The 25,817-nt window shown below is 48.4% G+C and overlaps 1 protein-coding gene across 1 annotated transcript in view; it reads right to left on the bottom strand.

The window, feature by feature from the left end:
• POLR2G (RNA polymerase II subunit G) overlaps nt 1-1,503 on the bottom strand; it is an 82,076-nt gene extending 80,573 nt beyond the window's left edge. Inside the window, exon 1 of the mRNA XM_069645214.1 lies at nt 1,361-1,503. Within this exon, the coding sequence (XP_069501315.1) occupies nt 1,361-1,372 (12 nt within the window). The 5' untranslated portion in view covers nt 1,373-1,503. The remainder of the gene's footprint in view (nt 1-1,360) is intronic.
• Nucleotides 1,504-25,817: the final 24,314 nt, after the last annotated feature.

Here is a 25,817-nt window from a genome sequence, read left to right as displayed (position 1 = left end):
TGGAAGGTAACCCATGTGAAGGGCACGATGGTAACGGCGGCCTGCGATCGAGGGACCGTCACACGCAACCAGTCGTTCTTCAAGAGAATGGAAAATCCAGTCGAGAACGAAGCACCGGAGGAAGCCACAAGCACGGAGGAACCACCCGCCGACCAAGGCGAGAACGGGCAACATGCCCCAGCTGGAGCCGAACCCGGCTGTTCCATGCGGGCCGGGACCCCACCAAGATATCCCGTCCGCCGAGAGCGGAGGTTGCCAGGCTATCTCAAGGACTATGTACTAGACTCGGGCGACCAAGCCGAGAAGACCTGATGGGACGTAAGTGTAACTGCTAACGGCTGTGTTCAAGGCCACCAATTGTTTTGGGGTCCATGTACCCCGCAAGTTTGTGTTCCATTTTTGTTAAAGTTGAAAAGGGATGTGACGTCCCGAGTTACGGATAGCGCGCATGCGCGAGCCTCGTTGTGGGCCGCGCATGCGCGGTTGCAATAAAGTGCGCCCGTGCGGCAGTTCCCGCCGGGACGCGGACGAGATAACATCGCGTCCCGTGTCCTTCCTGTGTGCCTGCATGAATGCATGCGTGTGTGGGGTCCTGGGGACACAACACCATGGGTGACTACTGTAATAAAGGAAGACTGGGACAAGGAATAATGAAGATTAACAGCAAGTAATTGGACCAATAATGTTCCTCTCCCATTGTGATGAGATGCAGGGTGGGGGTCAGGGGTAGCAGCAAGCGTCATACATGCCAACATTTTGCAGCAGCTGGAAGGGAGATTCTCTCCGAGCAATCGGGAGAGTTGAATGTCCCCAATTAGAATGCATTGGGGCTAGAATGAGGTAGTTAAAAAACAGCAAAATGAATGCTACCTAAATCGGGAGGGTTGGCATGTATGAATAGTTGTGGGGACTGTTGGAGGCTGGCAGACATTGCGCGTGAAGTACTGAAGCAGAGGGAACTTTCCAGCGGTGGGGGCGGTGCAAGTACTGGTTCGTTGTTGGTAGGAGCGTGCTGCTAAAAATACAGTTGGGGTGGGGGTGTGTTAAGGGCACAATCTTAGGGAGCAAGTCGTGCGCTTTCTGAAGGGATTAAATCACGCCTGGGGATGAGTTTCTCTGAAGCTAGAACATGGTCCTGCCATGGGTCTACGACTACCGAAAGGAGGTGTGGGGGTCTTTACGAGGCCGCAGTCCTAGCAGCGTTGCTGGGCTGTACAGGGGGCGGTGGGTAATTTTGCACTGGTTGGTGTGATGTGCTAGAATTGGAGGAGGACGCTTGTGGTAAGTGGAGGTATGGCGCTGGTGTAGTCAACGGCTAGGCTTACTACGGGTACAGGGCACAGGGAACGGTTTCTCTCACATGATAGAACATGGTCCAGCCGGTTTTCTTCACGACTCGGAAGTTCCTCGCGGCGGCGGCGGAAATAAAACAGGAACCGTAGCCAGTTCTCCGGTAGTGCGTCTTCTCTGTCCATGGCCCAGAATAGGCGGAGTTAGAGAAAGAGGGGAGGAACCGTTGGATCGTCATTGTAAACAAGAGAGGCGGGGCTTGAACGATATTTATTGTGGAAGGATTGGCGCACAACATAACTATCTAAAGTGGAAACTCGTTTTAACAATAAAATGTATGCGGTACCGTGGTTTGCAGATTACTTAAACTCCCGGTAGTCCTACAAGTGAAAGTCTTTCAGACGGAAAGAGAGAGAATTCATTTTTATTAAATATGGCACCTTTTTACATACAATCTTATAACTCTATAAAAGACATTTTTTAAATGATTTCATCCAAATAGATGCCATTTTCCAGTTTTTGTGTAGGGGAGAGGAGGGGAGTAACGTAACTTAACATTTCCACTGCTCCCTTCATTTCCTCCATACAAATACTCCAGCATTTGCACTGGCATGGATTTTCATGCTGGAGCAAATTCTGGGGATTCCTATGAAGGCTGCTGGTGTAACATCACTTTTTGCTATGTGTCAGAAAATCCTATCCTGCTGACTGAAAGGATAGGATTTTTTGACACCAGGAATGTGGTGTGCCTGTCTTTCTGCGGTCCCAGGGGTGCAATACATTTAACTTCATGAGAGCCAGGCTCGCTCAAATAACAGAACATGGTGAAGCCATGCCACTAGCAACTCCAAAACGGACATAAAAAGCACGAACCCAGCGGACTAAGGAACCTGAACAGAGCGGACACTTTGTTTTATAGGCTCACATGATTCTAGTAAGTACTAAATGTTCAAAACATATTAAAGAATCCATCAAAAATGTATATGTATGTGTATGTGAACTAAGTGCATTATTTACGTGATAATAATGCTCTTAGTTCACATACATGTACATATTTGGGGACCTGCACTGGCAGCAGCTCCAGGGAGAGCCCGCCTATCACACGGGCTGAGCCCAGCAGTAGCCCGGCCCTTCCAGCTCTAGTGATAGCATTGAGCCCAGCAGTAGCCCCAGCCCCCCAGCTCTAGTGATGCATTGAGCACAGCAGTAGCCCTAGCCCCCCAGCTCTAGTGATAGCATTGAGCACAGCAGCCCAGCCCCCCCAGCTCCAGTGATAGCATTGAGCACAGCAGTAGCCCCAGCCCCCCCAGCTCCAGTGATAGCATTGAGCACAGCAGTAGCCCCAGCCCCCAGCTCTAGTGATAGAATTGAGCACAGCAGTAGCCCCAGCCCTTCCAGCTCTAGTGATGCATTGAGCCCAGCAGTAGCCCCATCCCCCCAGCTCTAGTGATAGCATTGAGCCCAGCAGTAGCCCCAGCCCCCCCAGCTCTAGTGATAGCATTCAGCCCAGCAGTAGCCCCAGCCCCCCCAGCTCTAGTGATAGCATTCAGCCCAGCAGTAGCCCCAGCCCCCCATCTCTAGTGATAGCATTGAGCACAGCAGTAGCCCCAGCCCCCCCAGCTCTAGTGATAGCATTGAGCCCAGCAGTAGCCCCAGCCCCCCCAGCTCTAGTGATAGCATTGAGCCCAGCAGTAGCCCCAGCCCCACCAGCTCTAGTGATAGCATTCAGCCCAGCAGTAGCCCCAGCCCCCCAGCTCTAGTGATAGCATTGAGCACAGCAGTAGCCCCAGCCCCCCAGCTCTAGTGATAGCATTGAGCCCAGCAGTAGCCCCAGCCCCCCCAGCTCTAGTGATAGCATTGAGCCCAGCAGTAGCCCCAGCCCCCCCCAGCTCTAGTGATAGCATTCAGCCCAGCAGTAGCCCCAGCCCCCCCAGCTCCAGTGATAGCATTGAGCACAGCAGTAGCCCCAGCCCCCCAGCTCTAGTGATAGCATTGAGCCCAGCAGTAGCCCCAGCCCCCCAGCTCTAGTGCTGCATTGAGCCCAGCAGTAGCCCCAGCCCCCACAGCTCTAGTGATAGCATTGATCACAGCAGTAGCCCCAGCCCCCGCAGCTCCATTGATAGCATTGAGCACAGCAGTAGCCCCAGCCCCCAGCTCTAGTGATAACATTGAGCACAACAGTATCCCCAGCCCTTCCAGCTCTAGTGATGCATTGAGCCCAGCAGTAGCCCCAGCCCCCCAACTCTAGTGATAGCATTGAGCACAGCAGTAGTCCCAGCCCCCCAGCTCTAGTGATAGCATTGAGCCCAGCAGTAGCCCCAGCCCTTCCAGCTCTAGTGATAGCATTCAGCCCAGCAGTAGCCCCCCCAGCTCTAGTATGCACTGAGCCCAGCCTTAGCCCCAGCCCCCCCAGCTCCAGTGATAGCATTGAGCACAGCAGTAGCCCCAGCTCTAGTGATAGAATTGAGCACAGCAGTAGCCCCAGCCCTTCCAGCTCTAGTGATGCATTGAGCCCAGCAGTAGCCCCAGCCCCCAGCTCTAGTGATAGCATTGAGCCAAGCAGTAGCCCCAGCCCCCCCAGCTCTAGTGATAGCATTGAGCCCAGCAGTATCCCCAGCCCCCCCAGCTCTAGTGACAGCATTCAGCCCAGCAGTAGCCCCAGCCCCCCAGCTCTAGTGATAGCATTGAGCACAGCAGTAGCCCCAGCCCCCCCAGCTCTAGTGATAGCATTGAGCCCAGCAGTAGCCCCAGCCCCCCCAGCTCTAGTGATAGCATTGAGCCCAGCAGTAGCCCCAGCCCCCCCCAGCTCTAGTGATAGCATTCAGCCCAGCAGTAGCCCCAGCCCCCCAGCTCCAGTGATAGCATTGAGCACAGCAGTAGCCCCAGCCCCCCAGCTCTAGTGATAGCATTGAGCCCAGCAGTAGCCCCAGCCCCCCAGCTCTAGTGATAGCATTGAGCCCAGCAGTAGCCCCAGTCCCCCCCAGCTCTAGTGATAGCATTCAGTCCAGCAGTAGCCCCAGCCCCCCAGCTCCAGTGATAGCATTGAGCACAGCAGTTGCCCCAGCCCCCCCAGCTCTAGTGATAGCATTGAGCCCAGCAGTAGCCCCAGCCCCCCAGCTTTAGTGATGCATTGAGCCCAGCAGTAGCCCCAGCCCCCGCAGCTCTAGTGATAGCATTGAGCACAGCAGTAGCCCCAGCCCCCGCAGCTCCAGTGATAGCATGGAGCACAGCAGTAACCCCAGCCCCCCCAGCTCCATTGATAGCATTGAGCACAGCAGTAGCCCCAGCCCCCAGCTCTAGTGATAGCATTCAGCCCAGCAGTAGCCCCCCAGCTCTAGTAATGCACTGAGCCCAGCCGTAGCCCCAGGCCCCCAGCTCTAGTGATAACATTGAGCCCAGCAGTAGCCCCAGCCCCCCCAGCTCTAGTGATAGCATTGAGCCCAGCAGTAGCCCCAGCCCCCCAGCTCTAGTGATAGCATTGAGCACAGCAGTAGCCCCAGCCCTTCCAGCTCTAGTGATAGCATTGAGCCCAGCAGTAGCCCAGCCCCTCCAGCTCTAGTGATAGCATTGAGCGCAGCAGTAGCCCCAGCCCCCCCAGCTCTAGTGATAGCATTGAGCCCAGCAGTAGCCCCAGCCCCCCAGCTCTAGTGATGCATTGAGCAAAGCAGTAGCCCCAGCCCCCCAGCTCTATTGATAGCATTGAGCACAGCAGTAGCCTCAGCCCCTGCCCAGCTCTAGTGATAGCATTGAGCACAGCAGTAGCCCCAGCCCTTCCAGCTCTAGTGATGCATTGAGCCCAGCAGTAGCCCCAGCCCCCAGCTCTAGTGATAGCATTGAGCGCAGCAGTAGCCCCAGCCCCCCAGCTCTAGTGATAGCATTGAGCCCAGCAGTAGCCCCAGCACTCCCAGCTCTAGTGATCCTATTGAGCTGAAGCCTGGGTACACTACACAGTGGGGACCTGCACTGGCGGCAGCTCCAGGGAGAGCCCGCCTATCACACTACCACACGCTTAAAGGATAGGATTTATTGACAGCAGGAATGCAGTGTGCCTGTATTTGTGGGGTTCCAGGTGTGCAATTTCTGTAACTTCATGTGAGCCAGGCTCACTAAAGTAACAGAACACAGTGAAGCCATGTTAAGAGAGACTCAAACCAAATGGCCTCACGCTGCCCTGTGAAGGCGTGGGGTGGAGTGTGCTGATGCCTTGCTCTCCCCTGGAAGCAGCGCTTAAAGGACACGGCCACCCTAATAATCATGCCCTCATACCCTAGCATCTTCCAGCACCCCACCTAAACACATATCGTGCACCTCAGCACAGAACACCACCCACCCTGGTTTGCTCCATCTCTACAACCCACAGCCTCAAGCTCACCTCACAACAGCTCACGCAACCCAAACTCCCCACACCACCCACATAACCCACCCACGCTACCTCAGCCCACTTCCTCACCAACATCACCCCAGCCACCCTTAACCCACCACCTTGCCCACTCCATCCACTCACCAAAGCTAAGCTCTCTTACCTCATCCCACACACCCTTACCGCACCACTTTACCCAACATGCACAGACCCTAACTCACCACAGCCCATACCCTCACCCTACCGCCCACCCTTTCATCCTACCTCACTGCAGCACTCCAAATGGCTGTGAAACCTAACAGCACCCCCTTTACTCACCCACTCTAGCATGCCCTGGCCTGCCACTCATTAACCCAGCCGAGCCCCACCCAGAATCCCAGACTTTCACTAGCCCCTCAACCACCAACCAACCCTTGTTTATCCCAGCTCACCTACTTCACCCTAGCACACCATCTTAGATCGTCTCGTCACCATACCTACTCCCGAAACACACCTAGCCTAGTTTACCTTAGCACTGAAACCCACTCACTTTAGATCACCCCAATAGAGAATCCCAACCATCCGAACACACCCCAGTCCTATATGTTATGTTATGTTACTTGGCATTTATATAGCGCTCTATATATCATTGGTATGACCTCAAAGCGCTGGTAGGTTGAACGCCCTCGGGAACCGTAGTTCTGGTCAACAACTTACGTGCCTCAGCTTTGCCCTTCCTCCATCCATGTACCCTAGCACATGCCAGCCTAAAGCTCACCACACCCAACCCCACCCCACTTCACTTCATCCACCCAGCCTGTCCCAACGACCTAACCTCACCCTAAACCCTCACCCAGAAATCTCAGACCGCTCACAATCACCCCACTAATACACCTAATTCCACCCAACCACCGCCTCTCCTCAACCAAACCAAACCCCCACTACCTCACATCACCCCATCCACAGCACCCACCCAACCATGTCACTTGCTCACCCAACCTCATCACATTAGCTCGCCTCATCCAACATAATATCACCCCACCACCTCACTGACCCCAGGACCCCTCTCACCTAGGCTAACAATAGCACATACACTTGAGGGCCCTAGCTTACCCTAGCACAATACACACCTACCCTAGCTCATCCGGGCACAACAACCCATTTTTCATAAATAGCCCCACAACACCATAGCTCACCCCAACACCCCACTCACACAGGTAAGGTCATCTCAAAGTAACACACCACCCACCCAGCCCAGCATGCCCTAGCAACCCACCCAGAGCTCACCCCAGGAGTCCACCCACCCAAGCTCACCCAAGCATCTCAATAGCTCACCCACACTTGCTACCCCAGGATCACACCTAACCCTCTACCCACCCTTCCTCACCTAGAATCCCCGCTGCTGGTTGCAGCACCACACCAACACACACACACCCTAAGAACCCACCCAAGCTCACTCCCATACCCTAGCCCACCCCATACGCTATGACTCCCTGATCACTCCCAGCCGGCTACATCACTGCAACAAATGCGGCTCACCCCAGCACCCCAACCACCCTTGCGCACCTTAGCAAACCCTAGCTCACCCCAGCAAACCTACCTCACCCCAGCACAACCTACCACACCCAGGAACCCTAGCCCAGCCAAGCATTCACCCCAATGCAAATGCAATAAAAACAAGCACAACTCATTCAACATAGCTCATCCCAGCAGCCCACCTATCCAACCACCGCCAAAGCCCCCCAGAAAACATGAGTTCACCCCAGCGCCCCATTCTACCCAGTCACACAACCTCCCTGACACCTCACCTCACCTCACACACCCCACTAAACTTCAACAAACCACTTTGCCTCATCCTACACAAGCTTACCCAACAACGTCACCCCGCCCTAGCTCCCCAGCATAACACCGACCCACCCTAGCTCTCTGCAGCACGCCACCCATCTACCCTAACTAATCCCCGCACAATACATACCCACCCAAGCTCCCTCCAGTACATAAACCTCCCGTCCTAGCTTGCCCTGGCACAATACTTATTGTAGCTCACCCAGGGCACCATAAACTGCCTCAGCAAACCAATCCACACACCAATCGCAGCTTGCATCAGTACACTCCCGACCTTTCCTCTCTCCAGCTCACCTACCCACCCTGGCTCACAACATAGCTCACCACAAAAAAACATTCCACTCACCCTAACTCTTACTAGCATACAATCTACCCGCCCTAGATCACCTGTGCAGTACAATCACCCTTCTCTAGCTCTTAGCAACACCCCCTGCACCCTAGATCACTTCAGCACAAGATCACTATAGCACCCAATCTGTCAACTCAAGCTCACCAAAGCATCCCATCATCCAAGCATCCGATCCACCATAAATTCCCCCAACACTGCGCACATTTTAACTCATCTCAGCCCCTAGCCACTCACTCTAGCTCACGGCAACACTGCACCCACCCACCTAGCTCATCAGGTACAACATCCACCGACCGTAGCTCACAGCAGCAAAACGCCCCAGCCTAGCATGACACAGACTAGCACGCCGATCCTCATTCACCCCAGCAAACCATCCATCCTAGATCACCCTAGCCCCACACCCACCAGAGCTATTCCCACCAACCCCACCCTAATTCACCTCATCATCCCACTGTACCTAAGCTCATACCAGCACCCAGCCCACTTAACCTAGCCACCCAGCATCTGAACAAGCTTACATAGCTTATCACAGCACATCACCAACCCACCCTAGGACACTAGAGCAAATAACAACGTCACAGTGGCTCATCCAAGCACCCCACCGTAACTCACCCCAGCACAGCACCCACCCAGCCTAGCTCACGCCAGCAGCCCACCCACCCACATAAGCTCACCCGAACTGTATAGCCAAGCATCCAATTACATCCCAGTACAGGCTCCTCTCAAGACATCAACCCTACCCTAGAATGCATCTTTTTGATGCCCGCCCACTGCATCAACTGAGCAAACCCTAGTTCACACAAGCATCCCCTAGCTCACACACACATCCCACAGCTCCCAGGCCCACCGGCACCCCAATAACAAAAAAAAAACACCTGCGACCAGGCCTGCTTTCCTCCCCAGCCCGCCACAACCCTCCCAGCTCCCCTTCCTGGATCCCAGCCCTCCCACCTCACATCCCACCCCGAGCTCTGATTGGAGCTTTGCTCCGTGTGTTTCAGGTCCATCGACCTACGTGTGCCACGCAGCTTATTCCCCTGCTGCAGCCCAGGTAAGGCTGCCCACAGCTCCCAGGCCCACCGGCACCCCAATAACAAACAAAAAAACACCACCTGCAACCGGGCCCGCTCCCTCCCCAGCTCGCCACAACCCTCCCAGCTCCCCTTCCTGGATTGCAGCCCTCCCGCCTCCCATCCCGCCCCGAGCCCTGATTGGAGCTCTGCTCTGTGTGACATCTAGATTTGGTCCAGAAGCACGGTGAGTGTCACACCCTCATTCAACCGTCCCTCAGCAACATCTGTGTTGGCCCGAGGCCCCATACTAACCCGCAGTAGTCCTTCCCCACCCGCACCCTCTTCCTGCTTTTCCCTTCCGTCTTGCCTCCCGACCCACCCCAGAGGCAGGTAAGTGTGGCCGCTTCCAGAGAGCCCCCTGGGCCCATAACATTTACTTTCTGTGCCCATTCCAGTGCCCCAGCGCCGTTGCTGCCCACTGCCCCTCTCCCCTGCCCCCTGCTTCCTTCACTGGGAAGCCTTTTTCACTGGTCTTCCCAGTGCAGCCCTCTGCCCGGCAGCCCCTGCAGCTAAAGGCCCCAAGGCCAAGGGCGGCCCCAACAGAGGAGGCTCCAGGAAATGTCAGCAGGAGTCCACAGGGGAAGCCAGGTGCCAGCCGTCAACCATCAACTACAAGGACCAGTAAGGTAGGAGTGGCCTGGGTTAGGAGTAGATCAACCACTCTACCCTATAATCCTACCTACTTAACAAACCGATATAAAACAGTTCCAAAATGTATCAGAGTTTCTGTTCCCAAATTGTATTATAAAATAATCAGATTGCATTGATAGGCCTCTCTCCCACTATACAGGTCTCCAAAATTTGGCAGGATTTCTGTTCCCAGATTGTATTGTGTGATATTCAGATTGCACTGATAGGCCTCCCCCCCAATAAACATGTCTCCCAAATTTAGGAGGGTTTCCGTTCCGAAATTGAATTGTATGATATTCCGATTGCATTGATAGGCCTCTCTCCCACTATACAGGTCTCCCAAATCTATCAGAGGTTCTGTAAACAAACTGTATTGTATGATATTCATATTGCATTGATAGGCCTCTCTCCCAGAACACAGGCCTCCCAAATTTAGCAGGGTCTCTGTTCCCAAATTGTATGGCATGATATTCAGATTGCACTGATAGGTCTCTCCCCCACTATACAGGTCCCCCAAATTGATCTGGGATTCTGTCCCCAAACTGCAAAGTATGATATTCTGATTGCATAGATAGGCCTCTCTCCCACTATACAGGTCTCCTAAACTTATCAGGGGTTCTACTCCCAAATTGTATTGTACGATGTTCGGATTGCATTGATGGGCCTCTCTCCCACTGTACAGGTCTCCCAAGTCTAGCAGGGGTTCGATTCCCAAATCGTATTATATGATATTCAGATTGCATTGATAGGCCTCTCTCCCACTATAGAGGTCTCCCAAATTTAGCAGGGGTTCTATCCCCAAAATTACATTTTGCGTCATTCAGATTACATTGATAGGCCTCTCTCCCACTATACAGGTCTCCCAAATTTAGCAGGGACTCTGCTCCAGAAAATTTTAATCATAAGGATTACAATACTCCTTAGGCTCCCTCCTACCATACGAGACTCTAGAACATAGTCAGAATTAGTCTCAAGCACAAACTTAGCTTAACCACCTTAACATAACTCCTAGTGAGGACCAGACCCTGATAGAATAGTTCTACCGCCCTCACCCTTTCCGAGAGACCTACATAGACAGCACTGAACTTTGACCTACACCCCTGACAACAGTACGCCCAGCTCCAAAACCCCACCGGACAGCGCTCGGAGGATACACAAACCGACCCACCAGAAGAACAGACGGCACAAAAGCACCCAAGCCTACCAACACAAGAAGAAATACCAGCACTTCCATCATAAGACACAGCAGCCAACCACTCAACCGGCACCTCAGCACTGAGCACCAAAATGCCCCGGACCAGAAAGGGACGCTGAGAAAGGGCACAAGACAAGGCCGCACTGGACACAGGCACACAAATCCAACCTACCAACGAAGCAACAACTTCAAATAGAGGAAACACAACGCCAAAAACCAAAACGACCAGAACAAAATTCCAAAGGGAAAATTCCTTATATCTCACACCATACCTCGCAACAACCCCGGACCCAGGATACCCCAAAGATACAGAGATAGCAAGACACACAAAGAACATCCCGAGACAACCAGGAAAAAGACGGGAACACCCAAGAAGAATGTGGCTAGAGTCCGGCCCCATACATCACAAGAACAGAAGGACACCCTCAACACCCGCGCCATACCGGATATAACGACAACGAAGATCTTATAATGAACAACCCAAACATGAACCTAACTGACCAATTCAACGAAGAAGAAGCCTTCACGGACCTTCACCTAACCAGCAGAAACGGAGAAGCAACACCAGTGAACAGCCAAGCTTTCAATCTAGCAGACCGCTTCAATGAAGATGCAGCTTCCGCTGATCCTCATACGCCCTCCTACAATGAAGATGCAGCCTTCGCTGATCCTCATCCACCCCCAATCAACATCAACAACGATGCACCGAATCCAAACAATCAAAACCAAAACAAGGAACAACCAACAAGCAAAACCACACCAAAAAGATCCACTACAACCTCATCAATGCAAGATCAATGTCCAAACATGCCACCGAGATATACGATCTGCTCTGCGACGGAGGGATCGACATCCTTTTTGTAACAGAAACTTGGCTAGACGACAATTACAAGATCACCCTCAACAACTGCTTGCCTGAATACTTCAAATGCGTCCAATCAAACAGAAAAACCAAAAGAGGGAGAGGGCTGGCAATCATTCACAAGGAACACCTGGATATCAAACTGGAAGACCCACTAATCATCGATAAATGCGAATCCCTAATCATACGTCTAGCAGTAACACCCAAAACAAACTTGAAATTCGTACTAATATATAGACCACCAACCTACGATGCAACCTTGCTAGCGATCAAACACAATGACCTGATAGTCCTAGCAGACTTCAACATTTGATTTGAAGGAGAAAGTACGACCAATACAAAAATCGCTAACCAGCCAATGAACCTACAACAGCAGCAAGCAGCAATGAACCTACAACAACTGGTCAAAGGAGCAACCCACTTGGCAGGGCATACACTTGACGCAATTTTCGCTAACAAACTACTCCTCAACACGGCACCCTCAATTCAAATACCCTGGAGCGACCACCTCATCACCCCATTCGTAATCAAAATGACCACGCTAAGAAACACCACGCTAACAAACAATCAACCGGGCAAAACAACGAAAACCATGAAAAGAAATTGGAGAACCATCAAAAACTCCAACCTGAATTAACTCCTGGAGCTAAACAAACCACACCCAACATTCATGGAAGAAGATGACCTGGACAAAAAGGTTACTCTGCCGCATTCCTGGATTATAACTACTATAGACAACATCGCCAAAGAAAAACCCTTCGCTTCTTCTAATAAACGGTCAATGGCAAAATGGTTCTCCCCACTACTTAGCACCATGAAAAGAAAAAAACGAAGACTAGAACTTGTTTGGAGAAAACAAAACGACGCAGCAAACAAACTGAAATTCCTACAACACAACCTGGCTTACAAAAAGGAAATACAAAAAGCAAAGAGGAAACACTACGACAACCGAATCTTCGAAGCATCAAACACCCAAAAAGAGCTCTTCAAAATCATAAACGAAATCAAAAACCCTCCGGGATGTAACAACACACCAACTCCATCCGCGAAACTCTGCAACGACCTTGCAGACCACTTCAAAAACAAAATCACCAACATCCAACAAACCATACAAAGCAGACCGTCTGATCTGACCACAACCCCAATTTACGCCCAGGAGGAGCACCCAAACATACTACGAAGCTTTCCAGAAATATCAGTGGAGACATTCGTCAAACTGGTGAATGAAAGCAATAACTCAGGGTCCCCCGAAGACCCCTGCCCACCAGACATATACAAATCGATTCTTAAACAAGGAATGCCCATGGAATATCTCAGGAACGTCCTGAACCATTCCATCGTAACTGGGAAAGTGGCACAAGCCTTCAAAACTGCATACATTAGGCCACTACTCAAAGATACAGCGGGAAACGTAGAGGACCTCTCCAACTACAGACCCATCTCGAACATCCCTTATTGAGCCAAGCTGATCGATACGTACATATACAAAACAACCCAAGAGTTTATAGAAGAGCACGGCCTACTAGACCAGGCACAAGTTGGCTTCAGAACACTGAGAGGAATGGAATCAGCTCTACTCTCAATATGGGACGATCTAAAAATCAACGCAGACTCGGACAACAGCACTGCCTTGATACTCCTAGACCTTTTGGCAGCATTTGACACCGTCGACCATGACACCCTCATAACGAGATTAGAAGGACTTGGAATAACAGACACCGCCCTACTATGGATCAAATCTTTCCTAACAAACAGAACAGAAACCGTATGGATGAAACCCTTCTAATCCAGCCCGATTGATTCCTCCTGTGGAGTACCACAAGGATCATCCTTCTCCCCGCTACTATTCAACATCTACCTGTATCTACTTATCAGAATCATCAAAAGCCACAGCCTCACCTGCTACAACTATGCTGACGATACACAAGTAATCTTCAAAATACAAGACAACCCGGAAAGAAACTCAACGCTAGAAAACTGCCTCTGCGATGTATTCTTCTGAATGAACTCCAATTCCCTCAAAATCAACCCAGGCAAAACTGAAATAATGATCGTCCCAAAAAATGGAGGAGAAAACCAATTCATCCCTTGGCCAAGGGAACTCGGGACAACCCAAGCACCCTCGCCGATTGTAAACAACCTGGGGGTTCTGATGGACAATAATCTCACGCTAGAGCCACAAGTAAACGCTCTCCTCAAGAAATGCTTCTTCCTCCTGCGAGCGGCAAAGAGAATCTTACCATTCCTATTGTTCACCAACAAAACAACCACCATCATCGCCCTCGTCATGTCCAAAGTAGACTACGCCAATAGCCTATACCTAGGCATGCCTGAACGACTCCTAAAAAAACTACAATGCAGTCAAAATGTGGCAGCCAGACTACTTCTGAAACTACCCCGAAGAGAACACACCGCACCAGCGCTGAAAACACTACATTGGCTACCAATATAACAACAAATAAAATTCAAAACAATGTGCATTACGCACAGAGCAGTACACAACGAAGGCGCTGAGTTCCTAAGAGACAAACTGCGCCTACATCAACCAACAAGAACGCTCAGATCAATCATGGACATCCGCCTGGAACCGAAGACCTACAACAAAAGAAGACTTGGAGGATCCTCCTTCTCTCACCAAGCCTCAAAAACCTGGAACGACCTTCCAAAGTACATACGTAACACAAGAAACCACCTATTATTCAGGAAAATACTCAAACCCTGGCTCTTCATGTCATAACTAAAAAGACTGGCCACAGGGGCACCGACATAACTAAAAACATCAATGAACGTAGAACGACCGCGATACACACCGATCAATCAATGGGAAAAGCCAAGGTAAATATCCCACGACATACTAAAGGACCAAACGGGAGACAGCCGCAAAACGACCAAAGACAGTAAACATAGCAATTTAAGACAGAAAGACTAGAACGAATCATCAAGAGGACCATGACCTTAACTATTACCTTCCCCAACAGCCCTAAGGACAAAACATAGAGAGGGAAAGGAAGCACTGCACCACGGGCCCCAATGCAATGGTTGAGAAACAGAATGTTTCTTCACTACACACTGTCCACCAATACAAAGCAGGAAGCACAATGCCCCACACCACAAAACTACAACTAAACAACAGCCCCAAGGATGCTCACCCCACGGAAACCAAAGAACCAGTCAGGACAGAAGGACACGAACGTCTGAATACACAGGCTCACCAAGATGCATCCACTAGGACAACACATCAACACGACTCCGACCCTGAACCATTCAAAGCCTTAACCGACCAGGGTCACACTAGATCACCTGAGAATAGATATCACCCACCCAGTCCAACACCTGAAGTTTAGGTTCAGACGCACCTAGCAATCCTAACTATACTCAACAGGATACAGTTGGATCAGCGCAACACCACCAAAGTGAGTCCGCCCACGAGGAAACAGCAACATCCCAACCCACAGATATACAACGCTAACTGAACCATAAGTACCTGAATCAGGATACAGACCCCACTAACCCAACCCTCAATCTTCTGCATACTTAAACCCACACAAAACCACACAACCATCTCTCTCCCAGCAATCCGCACGTACTTTACACACCGCATCAACAACACATTAACTTCACCCACAGCACTCGAGGCCTTCGCCCGATCCAATACTAGCACCAAAGCCCAGCACTCGGTGTATACCGAGCTGAAGCTGCCAACAGCCCACCACGTCTCCCACTCTCCTTCTCCCCTCTTCCCGACTAACCCTACCCACCCTTCCTGTTTACAGATCCGCTAGAGTGCCTGAGGACCAATTCCGTTGATGACGGTGCGCTATACAAGTACCGCTAACATAACATAACACAAGCATCCCATAGCTCACACAAGCATCCCATAGCTCGACAGAGCACAACACACACCCAACTGAGCTGAAAGCAGCACACTTTAAGGGCCTCATTACAAGTTCAGTGGCACGGCAAAAATTGGTAATTCCATTACTTCCACCTTTTTGGCCGGTAGCAGAATTACCGCCATTTTTCACAAACCACTGAACACAAACACAAAAGTATGCCAGTCAGGTAACACAATGGTGTCCCCTCCAAAAACATCTTTTTTTTTGCAGATACCCTGATTACTGGACAATTATCAACACACTTGTTCTGTGACGAAATCGTACAGTTTCTCCTCATGGTGTATGAAATGGTAGGACGATCCTATAATTTTAGCCAACTGCGCGTTGCATCCTGGAACTTGGAGTTCCATATTAAATTTGACATATAATAAATACTACGAGCTCCAAAATGCAGAAGCCTGTAGCGCTATGTAAAGTGTGCAGTGGACTTCTGCTGCACCAGTCTGTATGCAGACCTGTCCACATTGGCCTCTTGGTGGCCCCCACACCTAACACCTAGTGGTGAGCCCCCACCAGCGATGGAGATTCACCGACTTGGGGGGAAGAGATGCAGGCAGCTCCAATGGGAAGTAGCGCCTGGCAAATGAGAGAGTGTGATAAAAGGGAGTGCATGCTGGGGTGAAGAGGATGGCAGAAGGACATTGGCCGAATACTGGGGCAAGGTGTGATGGGCTGTCCAGAGGCAAGGCTGGATAGTGGGAGGCAGGGAAATGTTTATATGCACAGGTTTGGGGAGTAGTAGCCCTCTTTGTTTGCTGAATTGGACGCAGACTGCGCCCCATACATAATTGATGCGTGATGCCCCTGGTGGCTAAAGTTGTGCCTGTGCAGACCTTGCGCCCCAGAGACATGCAGGCCTTTGCGGAAGTAAACTTGAGGTCCCTGCGCATGCGTGCAGAGAGCTGCACAGACCACAGGCTTTGCCTTGCGCTGACCTCGGCAGAAGAGGGCAGAGCATGGCATCAGCGAGGCAGTGCCCTCACAGGAACATGGCTTCAGCAGGAGCACAGCTGCAGAGCCACCAACAAATCAATGAAGCTGCGGTCGGCTTTCCTTCCCTGTACCCCTCTCTCTATGTCCTTCCCTGAATTCTCTTCTCATCCATATTAGTGTACCCCATTACTGCAACCTCTGTACGGCTAAATGCGAGCTATAAGAAAGTGAGTGCAAACCTGCATGCAGATATGTACCCTATGTGTGCGGAGGTCGTGGCCTTTTTCCAAACGGAACCAGAAGTACCTGGACCAGGATACAGACCCCACTAACCCAACCCTCAATTTTCTGCATACTCAACCCACTCACAAAACCATTTCTATCCCAGCAATCCCCACGCACTTTACCACACCGCATCAACAACACATAGAGCGAACCTACAGCACTCGAGGCCTCGCCCGATCCGACACTTGCACCAAAGCCCAGCACTCGGTCTATACCGAGCTAAAGCTGCCAACCGCACACCACTTCTCCCACTCTTCTACTCCCCTCCTCCTCGACTAACCCTACCCGCCCTCATCCTGTTTACAGATACGCCAGAGCGCCTGGGGACCAACTCCGTTGGCGACGGTGCGCTATATAAGTACCTGTAACATAACATAACATAACATTTCCAATGATTTCAATATGTAAAGTACTGTTGTGACATGTTGCCAGAAAAGGTGCAGCCAAAGCTCAAGCTGTTGGCAAATCTCTAAGTTGAATATTGTTTGAGCTTATAGCCGTCAACAATCATGTCCTTGTATTGTGTCTTCGCAATACTAATGATCAAAATAGTAAAGCAGTGGTGGGGAATATAGAGGTTGCGCAAGCTGCCATCCTTAAAAATGGACTTTGAGGCAGTACGGTGACACAAAAAGTTTCAATCCACTTGGGTTTGTCATCAAACTGAAAAAAGAGGAATTGTTTCCATAACCTCTTACTCCACTTACCCCACTTTCCCGGTGCACGGGCAAATGCCTGCTCTCGGTAGGATTTTCTGACGGGTAGGAAAAAATAGTTCCATGTGTTAATATCCACGCAAAAATTTCGTGATACAAAAATATCGCCGTATTTTTGCGGCGATATTGAGCCATGGACCCTGCGGGGGACACCCCCCGCAACCCCAGCATTATTTTTAAATGTATGGGGGACACCCCCGCAACCCCCACTCCCACAACTTATCCCCCCACAAAATATTACCTATGGCAAGACAAACAACCATAAATACAGCGATATTTTTGGTGGGGATAATATGTAGGAATACCGAAAAAATGACAGGTCAGGCTGTCAGATTTTCCTACCCCGTCACTTTTTCCTACCGCTGGGTGGGTTGCCCAATGCCTGCTCTCGGTAGGATTTTCTGATGGGTAGGAAAAAATGACAGGCCAGGCTGTCAGATTTTCCTACCCCGTCACTTTTTCCTACACCTGGGTGGGTTGCCCGATGCCTGCTCTCGGTAGGATTTTCTGACGGGTAGGAAAAAATGACAGGCCAGGCTGTCAGATTTTCCTACCCCGTCACTTTTTCCTACCCCTGGGTGGGTTGCCCGATGCCTGCTGTCGGTAGGATTTTCTGACGGGTAGGAAAAAATGACAGGCCAGGCTGTCAGATTTTCCTCCCCGTCACTTTTTCCTACCCCTGGGTGGGTTGCCCGATGCCTGCTGTGGGTAGGATTTTCTGACGGGTAGGAAAAAATGACAGGTCAGGCTGTCAGATTTTCCTACCCCGTTACTTTTTCCTACCCCTGGGTGGGTTGCCCGATGCCTGCTCTCGGTAGGATTTTCTGACGGGTAGGAAAAAATGACAGGCCAGGCTGTCAGTTTTTCCTACCCCGTCACTTTTTCCTACCCCTGGGTGGGTTGCCCGATGCCTGCTCTCGGTAGGATTTTCTGACGGGTAGGAAAAACATGACAGGCCAGGCTGTCAGATTTTCCTACCCCGTCACTTTTTCCTACCCCTGGGTGGGTTGCCCAATGCCTGCTCTCGGTAGGATTTTCTGACAGGTAGGAAAAAATGACAGGCCAGGCTGTCACTTTTTCCTACCCCTGGGTGGGTTGCCCAATGCCTGCTCTCGTTAGGATTTTCTGACGGGTAGGAAAAAATGACAGGCCAGGCTGTCAGTTTTTCCTACCCCGTCACTTTTTCCTACCCCTTGGTGGGTTGCCCAATGCCTGCTCTCAGTAGGATTTTCTGACGGGGTAGGAAAAAATGACAGGCCAGGCTGTCAGATTTTCCTACCCCGTCACTTTTTCCTATCGGTAGGATTTTCTGACAGGTAGCAAAAAATGACATTACAATACCTGTCAGATTTTCCTACCGATAGGATTTTCTGACAGATAGAAAAAAGTGACATTACACCGGCCTTTTTAAGCAGCAAAAATCAGACAGACTGCATAGGAATCCACTGTGAACACTGCCTGTCATTTGTACATGGCAGGTCACCTTTACTCCTTTTGCAAGGGCAGTGCTGGAAATGGGAAAAAATGTATTGGGGGAACCCTCTCCTCCTTGGAGGGGTGGGGCCACAGGGGAGGCGTGGGCGGGGTCGAGAGGCATGGTTCCAGGTTAGGTCACGCAATACAGTGGGCCTCATTATGACCCTGCTGGTTCGGAAACAACGGTGGCGGTAAATCCGCCGCCACCATTGTTTCCGGACCGGCTGATTCCGAGTTCTGCAGGCGGGAGGTGTCACTCCCGCCAGATCTGACCTGGAGGGAGTAACGCCACCCGCCTGCAGGCGGAAATGGAAACACCGGCTCCATCATAGACGGAACCCGTGTTTCCATTGTCCCCATTCCCATGCATGGAGTCCTATGGGAATGGGGATTTACGGAATTCTGCTCCGGAATTACCGGGTTACCGGGATTGTAATGCCCCAGTGATTCCGGCAATCACAGAGGCGGAATGATATTTCGAGTCCGGGGGCACCCTGCCGGTTTTTCCGGCACGTCTACCGCCGGACTCGTAATGAGGCCCAGTATCTCTTCGTAGAACCCAATCCTGGCGTTTTGCACAAAAGTAAAGAGCATTATGGGAACACGAATATGACCAGGATTTTAATTTTGAAACATGTCTTTTTGTGATTCAGTAAAAAACCCTTTTGACACACTAATGGAAGTTGGTGTTTAAGTTTTAATTGGTCACATTACTGATAGTAAGAAAAAAATGTCTCTACATTGCAGGACATATATTCCAGTTTTTGACAGCTACAACAAGCATGTGTGGTTTTGGTTGTTTCTGTATCCATAGGACCATACAGAGAAGTGAGTTGTGGGCATGTAATAACTCGGCTTCATGACAGATCTCGCTGGGAGTATCCTGTAGATCTCACCGGGAGTACCTTGTTCTGGAGCACAGTTGTCACATGCTCGCACAAGCAACCAACACTTCATCAAGCAGACTGATTACAGAAGACTCAGCAGTGCTGCAGAGTCTTCTGAAGTCTGCTCATGAAATTGTGAGTGTTGTGGGCAAGCCCATGAGTCTGAGAACAAGGGGCCAAACAAGTTTTGCCGGAGCCCCGCTCCATCCTGTTCCAGCACATTCCCTGCACTGTGCACGAGGTGGGTGTGGTCAAAACGCAACTTCCATGCTTGTTAACCGCCTTTTGCCCTCCCCTTTTGTAGTCCGCCATGCAAATGATGAAAATTTTGCAGCAGGGACCTGTGTACATGAAGGTGAACATGTAACAGGCCCATCATCAAATTACGGGAGACTCAATAATGAGCTTCCATGCGTTTTACTGCTGGGCCAACAAATGGCATTAGGAAACCTTTTTCATCTGTCATTTTGTGATCCGAGGTCATCTATATATACTTTAAAATCTTGCATCAGTCACACCCACTTGATTCCTAAGCTGTTTGTATCTGTTATGAAGAATGGTGGGACAGTTTTGTACGGGGTATGCATCAATGTTCTTGGACGGTTGTTGGCGTGAAGGTGTGGCTTGGCTGGATGATGAAACCTTGGTATCTGCCATGTTGGCTGCGAGTTGTGGCCGTTTTATTTTGATGGTGTATTCATGTGCACTTTAGTCTTTTCTTTTAAATAAATTATGGTTGCACACAGCGGATCATAGGTAAGCTGCTGCTAGCCTGCCAGACTTGTGCGTGCGGCCCGTGCGTGCGGCCAGGACAGTCGTGTAGCTGGTAGAAACAGTAAACTGTTTCTGCTCAGTTACCTCCTGCTGTTTTACCAGGGTGGTTTCTCATTCTGGCCAGCAATGCAGTGTAAATGAACAGTTCCCTCAGAAGGACCTTGTTCTCAAACAAGTTGTGGGCTTGCATGGCTGTTATGCTTGATTTATCCTTGGTTCAAAATGGTGCGGGCGCGCAATGCATTCTGGGAGCGCTCAGAGCCATGTTGGATATTTACTTCACTCCGCAGTGAAAGTCTGCACACATTTTGCTGAAGTGTTAGATTCACAGTGCTGAGACAAACATGCTTTTCCAAAACCTGGCATGCGGTCAAGGCCATTTCTGCTGGGAAAGCTAACATTGTTATGGCTTGCTACTGTTCTCCGTGGAGCGTGTTTTTAGAGCAGGGAGGCCCTGCGTTCCTTGGGGGAGCTCTCGATTGACCCAGCTGGCAACCGACGGCTGTTCCTCAACTGCGCAGGTGCAATTTCCAGAAGGTTCGAGAATTAACTCCCCTTTGTGAAGTGTCTATATATGCGGAAACCCGGAGGGGGTCAGGTGAGACTTCAGCCAGAGAAGGACGCTCCGTCGGGCCTTCCTGTGAGCTGTGGTACTCTCAGCCTGGCTGTCCCAGGAGTCTTCCAGCCGCTTCTGGACGAGATGAGGACTTCAATTACGCTCACGGTGATGTATTTCCTTTTGACTTCTTTACTTCTTCTGTGAACTATATCCATATTATTTGAATGAGTTATTTCTATGTACTTGTAAGCTTTGAATAAATAGCCATAAAGAGCTGATTTATCTTCTAAGAGTGCGTGGGTGTGAATTATTGTGTCTGTCTGTTTTTTGATTCAAAGTACTTGCTCCATAATTGCATTGATGATTTATGGTTGTTTCGTGCACTTTTCTGGGGAGAGCAGTACATTTTTGGCCTCACGAACAGGATGTACGTGATGAGTTGTTCCGTGCATCCAAGAATCTGTTGAAATGTAGATAAGATTTGGTTGTCGTGTAAGTGAAGTTTTTTTAGAAGGGACATTTTTTGTCTCTTTGGTAACTGTTTGAGTGCTTGTGGGAGTGATTGCAGTGTGGAGAAGAAAATATATAGGTTCAACGAGGTTTTGCTTTGTTTGCGATAATGAGCAGTTTATTCAAGAAGAAGAGCGTTACCGCTGGCGGTGACTGTTCTGATGTTGTTTAAGTGAAACTTGGGATCAAGGATTGGGAGATGCCGATCCGACTGATGTAATTGCATGCTAGCAACAAGTTCCAGTAGAACGTAGTAAAGAATATGCGGCATTAGGTAGGCGAGGTTGGGTTCTTTTGCATGCTTATAGGAAAATACATCAGATGAAAACCGACATGAAAAATGTGGTTTTGAGATTATAGAGAGAACTAGCTGCAGAACAACAGACTGCGTTACGACATGAAAAATGTGGTTTTGAGATTAGAGAGAGAACTAGCTGCAGAACAACAGACTGCGTTAATGCAGCAGATTCAAATGAAATTGTTTAAAGATAAGGCTGACACATATCAGGCGGTGGCCGAGAGGGCAGCGGTCAGAGTAGCGCGATATAAGTATAGCAAAAGATGGGGAGGGGTCAACAAAAGAAAGGTGGCAACTGTAATTGCTACCGCTGGTGTAGTCTGGGATCCAGACAAATGGGATGGTGATATTTTTGATTCGACCAGTCTAGAAAGTAGTTCTGCAGAAGAGTCTGACCCCAAACCAGAGGTGAAACAGAAAACAGTGGCGGCGAAGCCTGTTAGAAGGCGGCGAGCCGGACGGTGGTCAATCATAATTTCGAATGCAATAATGTCAAAAGTGAAAATGTCGAAAATATTTGATCAAAAAAAAATGTCGAAAATCATTAATGTCGAATTTTTTCTGTATTTTTTCGAAAACATTATTTAAGGTAAGTAACACAAATAGAATATTAATAATACAATTCAAGCAATGTTTATTTAACAAATATGTGCTTTTATTTTATTATTATATTGTTTATTTTATTTTTTAATAACTTTTATTAATTTTATGAATTAATACTTATTTTATTCAACTGTAAAGGTATTGATAAATATATATATATAACATGACTTTAAATGTATTGATAAATATATATATACCATGAAGTTCAACTTGTAATATACTTATTGTCCATTAGATGGTGGTAGAGTATTAGAAACATGCATTAAACTATATATTTAAAGTTTGTTATTGCTTTCCTATGTACGTTACGTCTGCCTACGTATACGTAAGCGCCATTTTTAAAGTTAATTTTCCAAACAGTTCTCCAGCGTTCGAGTCTCCGTTACTCCGGTCGTGGATTTCATGGATTTTTCATGTTTTTTTTCAGAGCAATCGTGTTTTTTCCATTGGATTAACTGTCTTTTAATGGATTTTTAATCCCTTTTCTTCCAGAGCATCGAGGATCGTGGATTTTTTTTGTATGGGTCCTTTTTGGATTAGCACTTTTTCTTCCTTGCTGGATTCGGATTTTTCTTGGTTTTTTCTTGGCATATTTACATGGATTGCCGTTACAGACTTGGATTCATGGAGTGTCTCATCCAGGATTGTGGATTTTTTTCTTCCGCGCTGGATTTGGATTTTTCTTGGCACATTTACATGGATTGCCGTTACAGACTTGGATTTATGGAGTTTCTCATCCAGGATTGTGCATTTTTTCTTCCGTGCTGGATTTGGATTTTTCTTGGTTTTTTTCTTGGCATATTTACATGGATTGCCGTTGCAGATTTGGTTTTATGTAGCTGCAGGTTGGTGTTTTCGTATTTACTTCGCCTATGCCACACTGGATTGTAGATGTCCATGAATCATAAGTTTGCTTAACATTTTAAGTTAAATGCAACCGAATTCAAGATTTTTTCTTTATTCTGTGCGTTAAAATCTTGTATTAGTTGTACCAGTTTATTTTCGTAATCCCTGTATTTTTTTCTTTTTGGTTCTTGGTTAGCCAATGAAAGTGTTTGTGATATCCTAAATTCTTGGTGTTGTTCTTCAATTTGCAAGTCCTTCAAAAAATGCCATAAATTAGGGTTGTGGATGTTGACATTTTTACTTAATCTGCTATGCCATCCCTCTAAGGTGTTATTGGTGTGTGGTGTACTTTCTAACGTAGCTTGGTAACAATTCCACAATGGTAACAGGTATTTTGGCCTGCGTCTTGTTCCATTTCGAGTTAATTGTCCTATCCATGTGTTCTCAAAATAGTCTAATAAGTCAGTATTTTCCTCCTCATGATTCTTGTAGTATTCAGTTTCAATCAAATGTTCGTAAAAATCAACAACATAATTTTCCTGTACAAAAGCCAATGCAAAAAGTTTTTTTATGTTATATTGGTAACAACTGTCCTCTGTATATTTAGTACTTAATCCTAATTTCTGTAACTTTCGCCATATACTTTGTGTAAAATGAAAAAAACATCCCTGAACCCTTGTCCCTTTGTACACTGATGAAAATCCCTTAATTTGAGCCGTTTTGTAGTCCATGATCATTGTAGGTGGATTAGATTCAGGTGCAGTCTCTTTAATTTTGTTGAACACGATTCTGTATGTTTCCTCACTTTTTTTGGCATCAAAATATATACAAGCGGTTTGATTTTATCGTTAATTGTCCCATGCAATGTGTAAAACTGGTGAAAAGGTTGTGGGCACACTTTAAACGTTGCGTCACTTTGCCAATTTTGACTACGAGTGAGATGTTGAAAGTTCGCAGCAGTAGAGAATATCAATATTTTTTCATTGTTCAATTCCAGTGTGGCATGGTGAAAACTCTCTCCTTTGGCGGTTAATTTTGAAAACATCTGGGATTGTCATATCACTAAATAACATTGGTGCTGGTGGCAGATTCTCTTTCTGTTGTTTAGTACGGTTTATTGTACGCTGCATCAATTTTTCAGCTGGTAACTGAGCCGTTATATGTGTGGGTAATTTGTCACAATCACCTGCAAGTACTGATCCACTAGCTTCACCGTGACTTTCCACGGCTTTTCTTTTTAGTTCGGATAATATTTTTCTGATAATAATATTGGTCTGATCTGGCAGATGGTTGTGTTCATTTTTACTTTTTATATCTGCGCCCTCTGTAATCGCTCATTCGCTGCATTTAGTTTTCGCATACTCTGTGCATTTCCAGTAAATGCGTTCTTTTCTTTGGCTTTCCTTATAGAAAACGTATCCATTTAAAACCAACTGCATTCCTCCTTTTTGTGTGGTGATGAACTCCACTTTGTTCTCCATTTTTTATTCTAAAATAAACAAGAAAATTAACTGTTTTATCTTTCCTGTCACACAATTGTATGTTGTATGATACCTTAATGTCTAGTTACATGTTCGTTATAACAATATTACCTGTTTTAGTCTGAAGCAACTCCAATCGATTTCCTGCAGTACGTTCTCAAGTGATGTTCTGTCAGGTCATGACGGTTTTCCACAACCGTTATTGGGTTCTTGGTACCTAAACAAGGTTCTTTACTCGTGGTTGTCACCTATGAGTTTAACCCTTTCTTACCCTCTTGTGTTGAGTATGTGGGGTGAGAGGGTGGTCCGGGGGGAGGGGGGTGGCGGGTGGCCGCGGGGTGTCGGGTGAGGGGAGATTGGGGGAACCCCCCCTAGTAAATGATACTCTTGTTGTTTCTTTATATCGGGTTATTGATATTGTTAATCAACCTTTTTTTTCGACATTTATTTTTCAAAAAATTGACTTTTAATTATATGTATATCTTTTCGATATTCTGATTTTCGACATTTTTTTTCGACATTTTTGTAGTTCGAAATTTTTTTTTCGACATTATCACTATAAACCGAGCCGGACCACACCCACAGAATCCTGGTGGTGGTATGGTGGATTTAAGCACTTTTGAAGATTACACACAACAGGAGGTTGGGGAAATTATTACCCGTTTGAGGCAAAAATCAGGGGAAGCCTTATTGACATGGATGGTGAGATTACTAGATGGGGGTGCTGCAGGATTGCTGGTAGATTCCACTGATTCACCGCATTTTTTACCCCTGTCAATTGACACTAATGTACAGGAGGTCTTAAGAGCAGGACCGCCCCCTGATGCTAATGGTCAAGATACACAGGTGTCTTTGTTGCACCTGATAGCCCAAGCATGTAACCGTAAATACCCTATTACCACAGATTGGCACAGTGAAGAAATGAAGTGGTATACATTGAGAGAAGCAATTCAAAAAGTCAGAGAGCATG

This window comes from Ambystoma mexicanum, chromosome 2p (assembly GCF_040938575.1).
Source record: "Ambystoma mexicanum isolate Mex_15411 chromosome 2p, UKY_AmexF1_1, whole genome shotgun sequence".
Lineage (NCBI taxonomy): Eukaryota > Metazoa > Chordata > Amphibia > Caudata > Ambystomatidae > Ambystoma > Ambystoma mexicanum.
The sequence above is the reverse complement of the archived record's forward strand: the minus strand, read 5'-3'. Positions and strand labels throughout refer to the sequence as shown.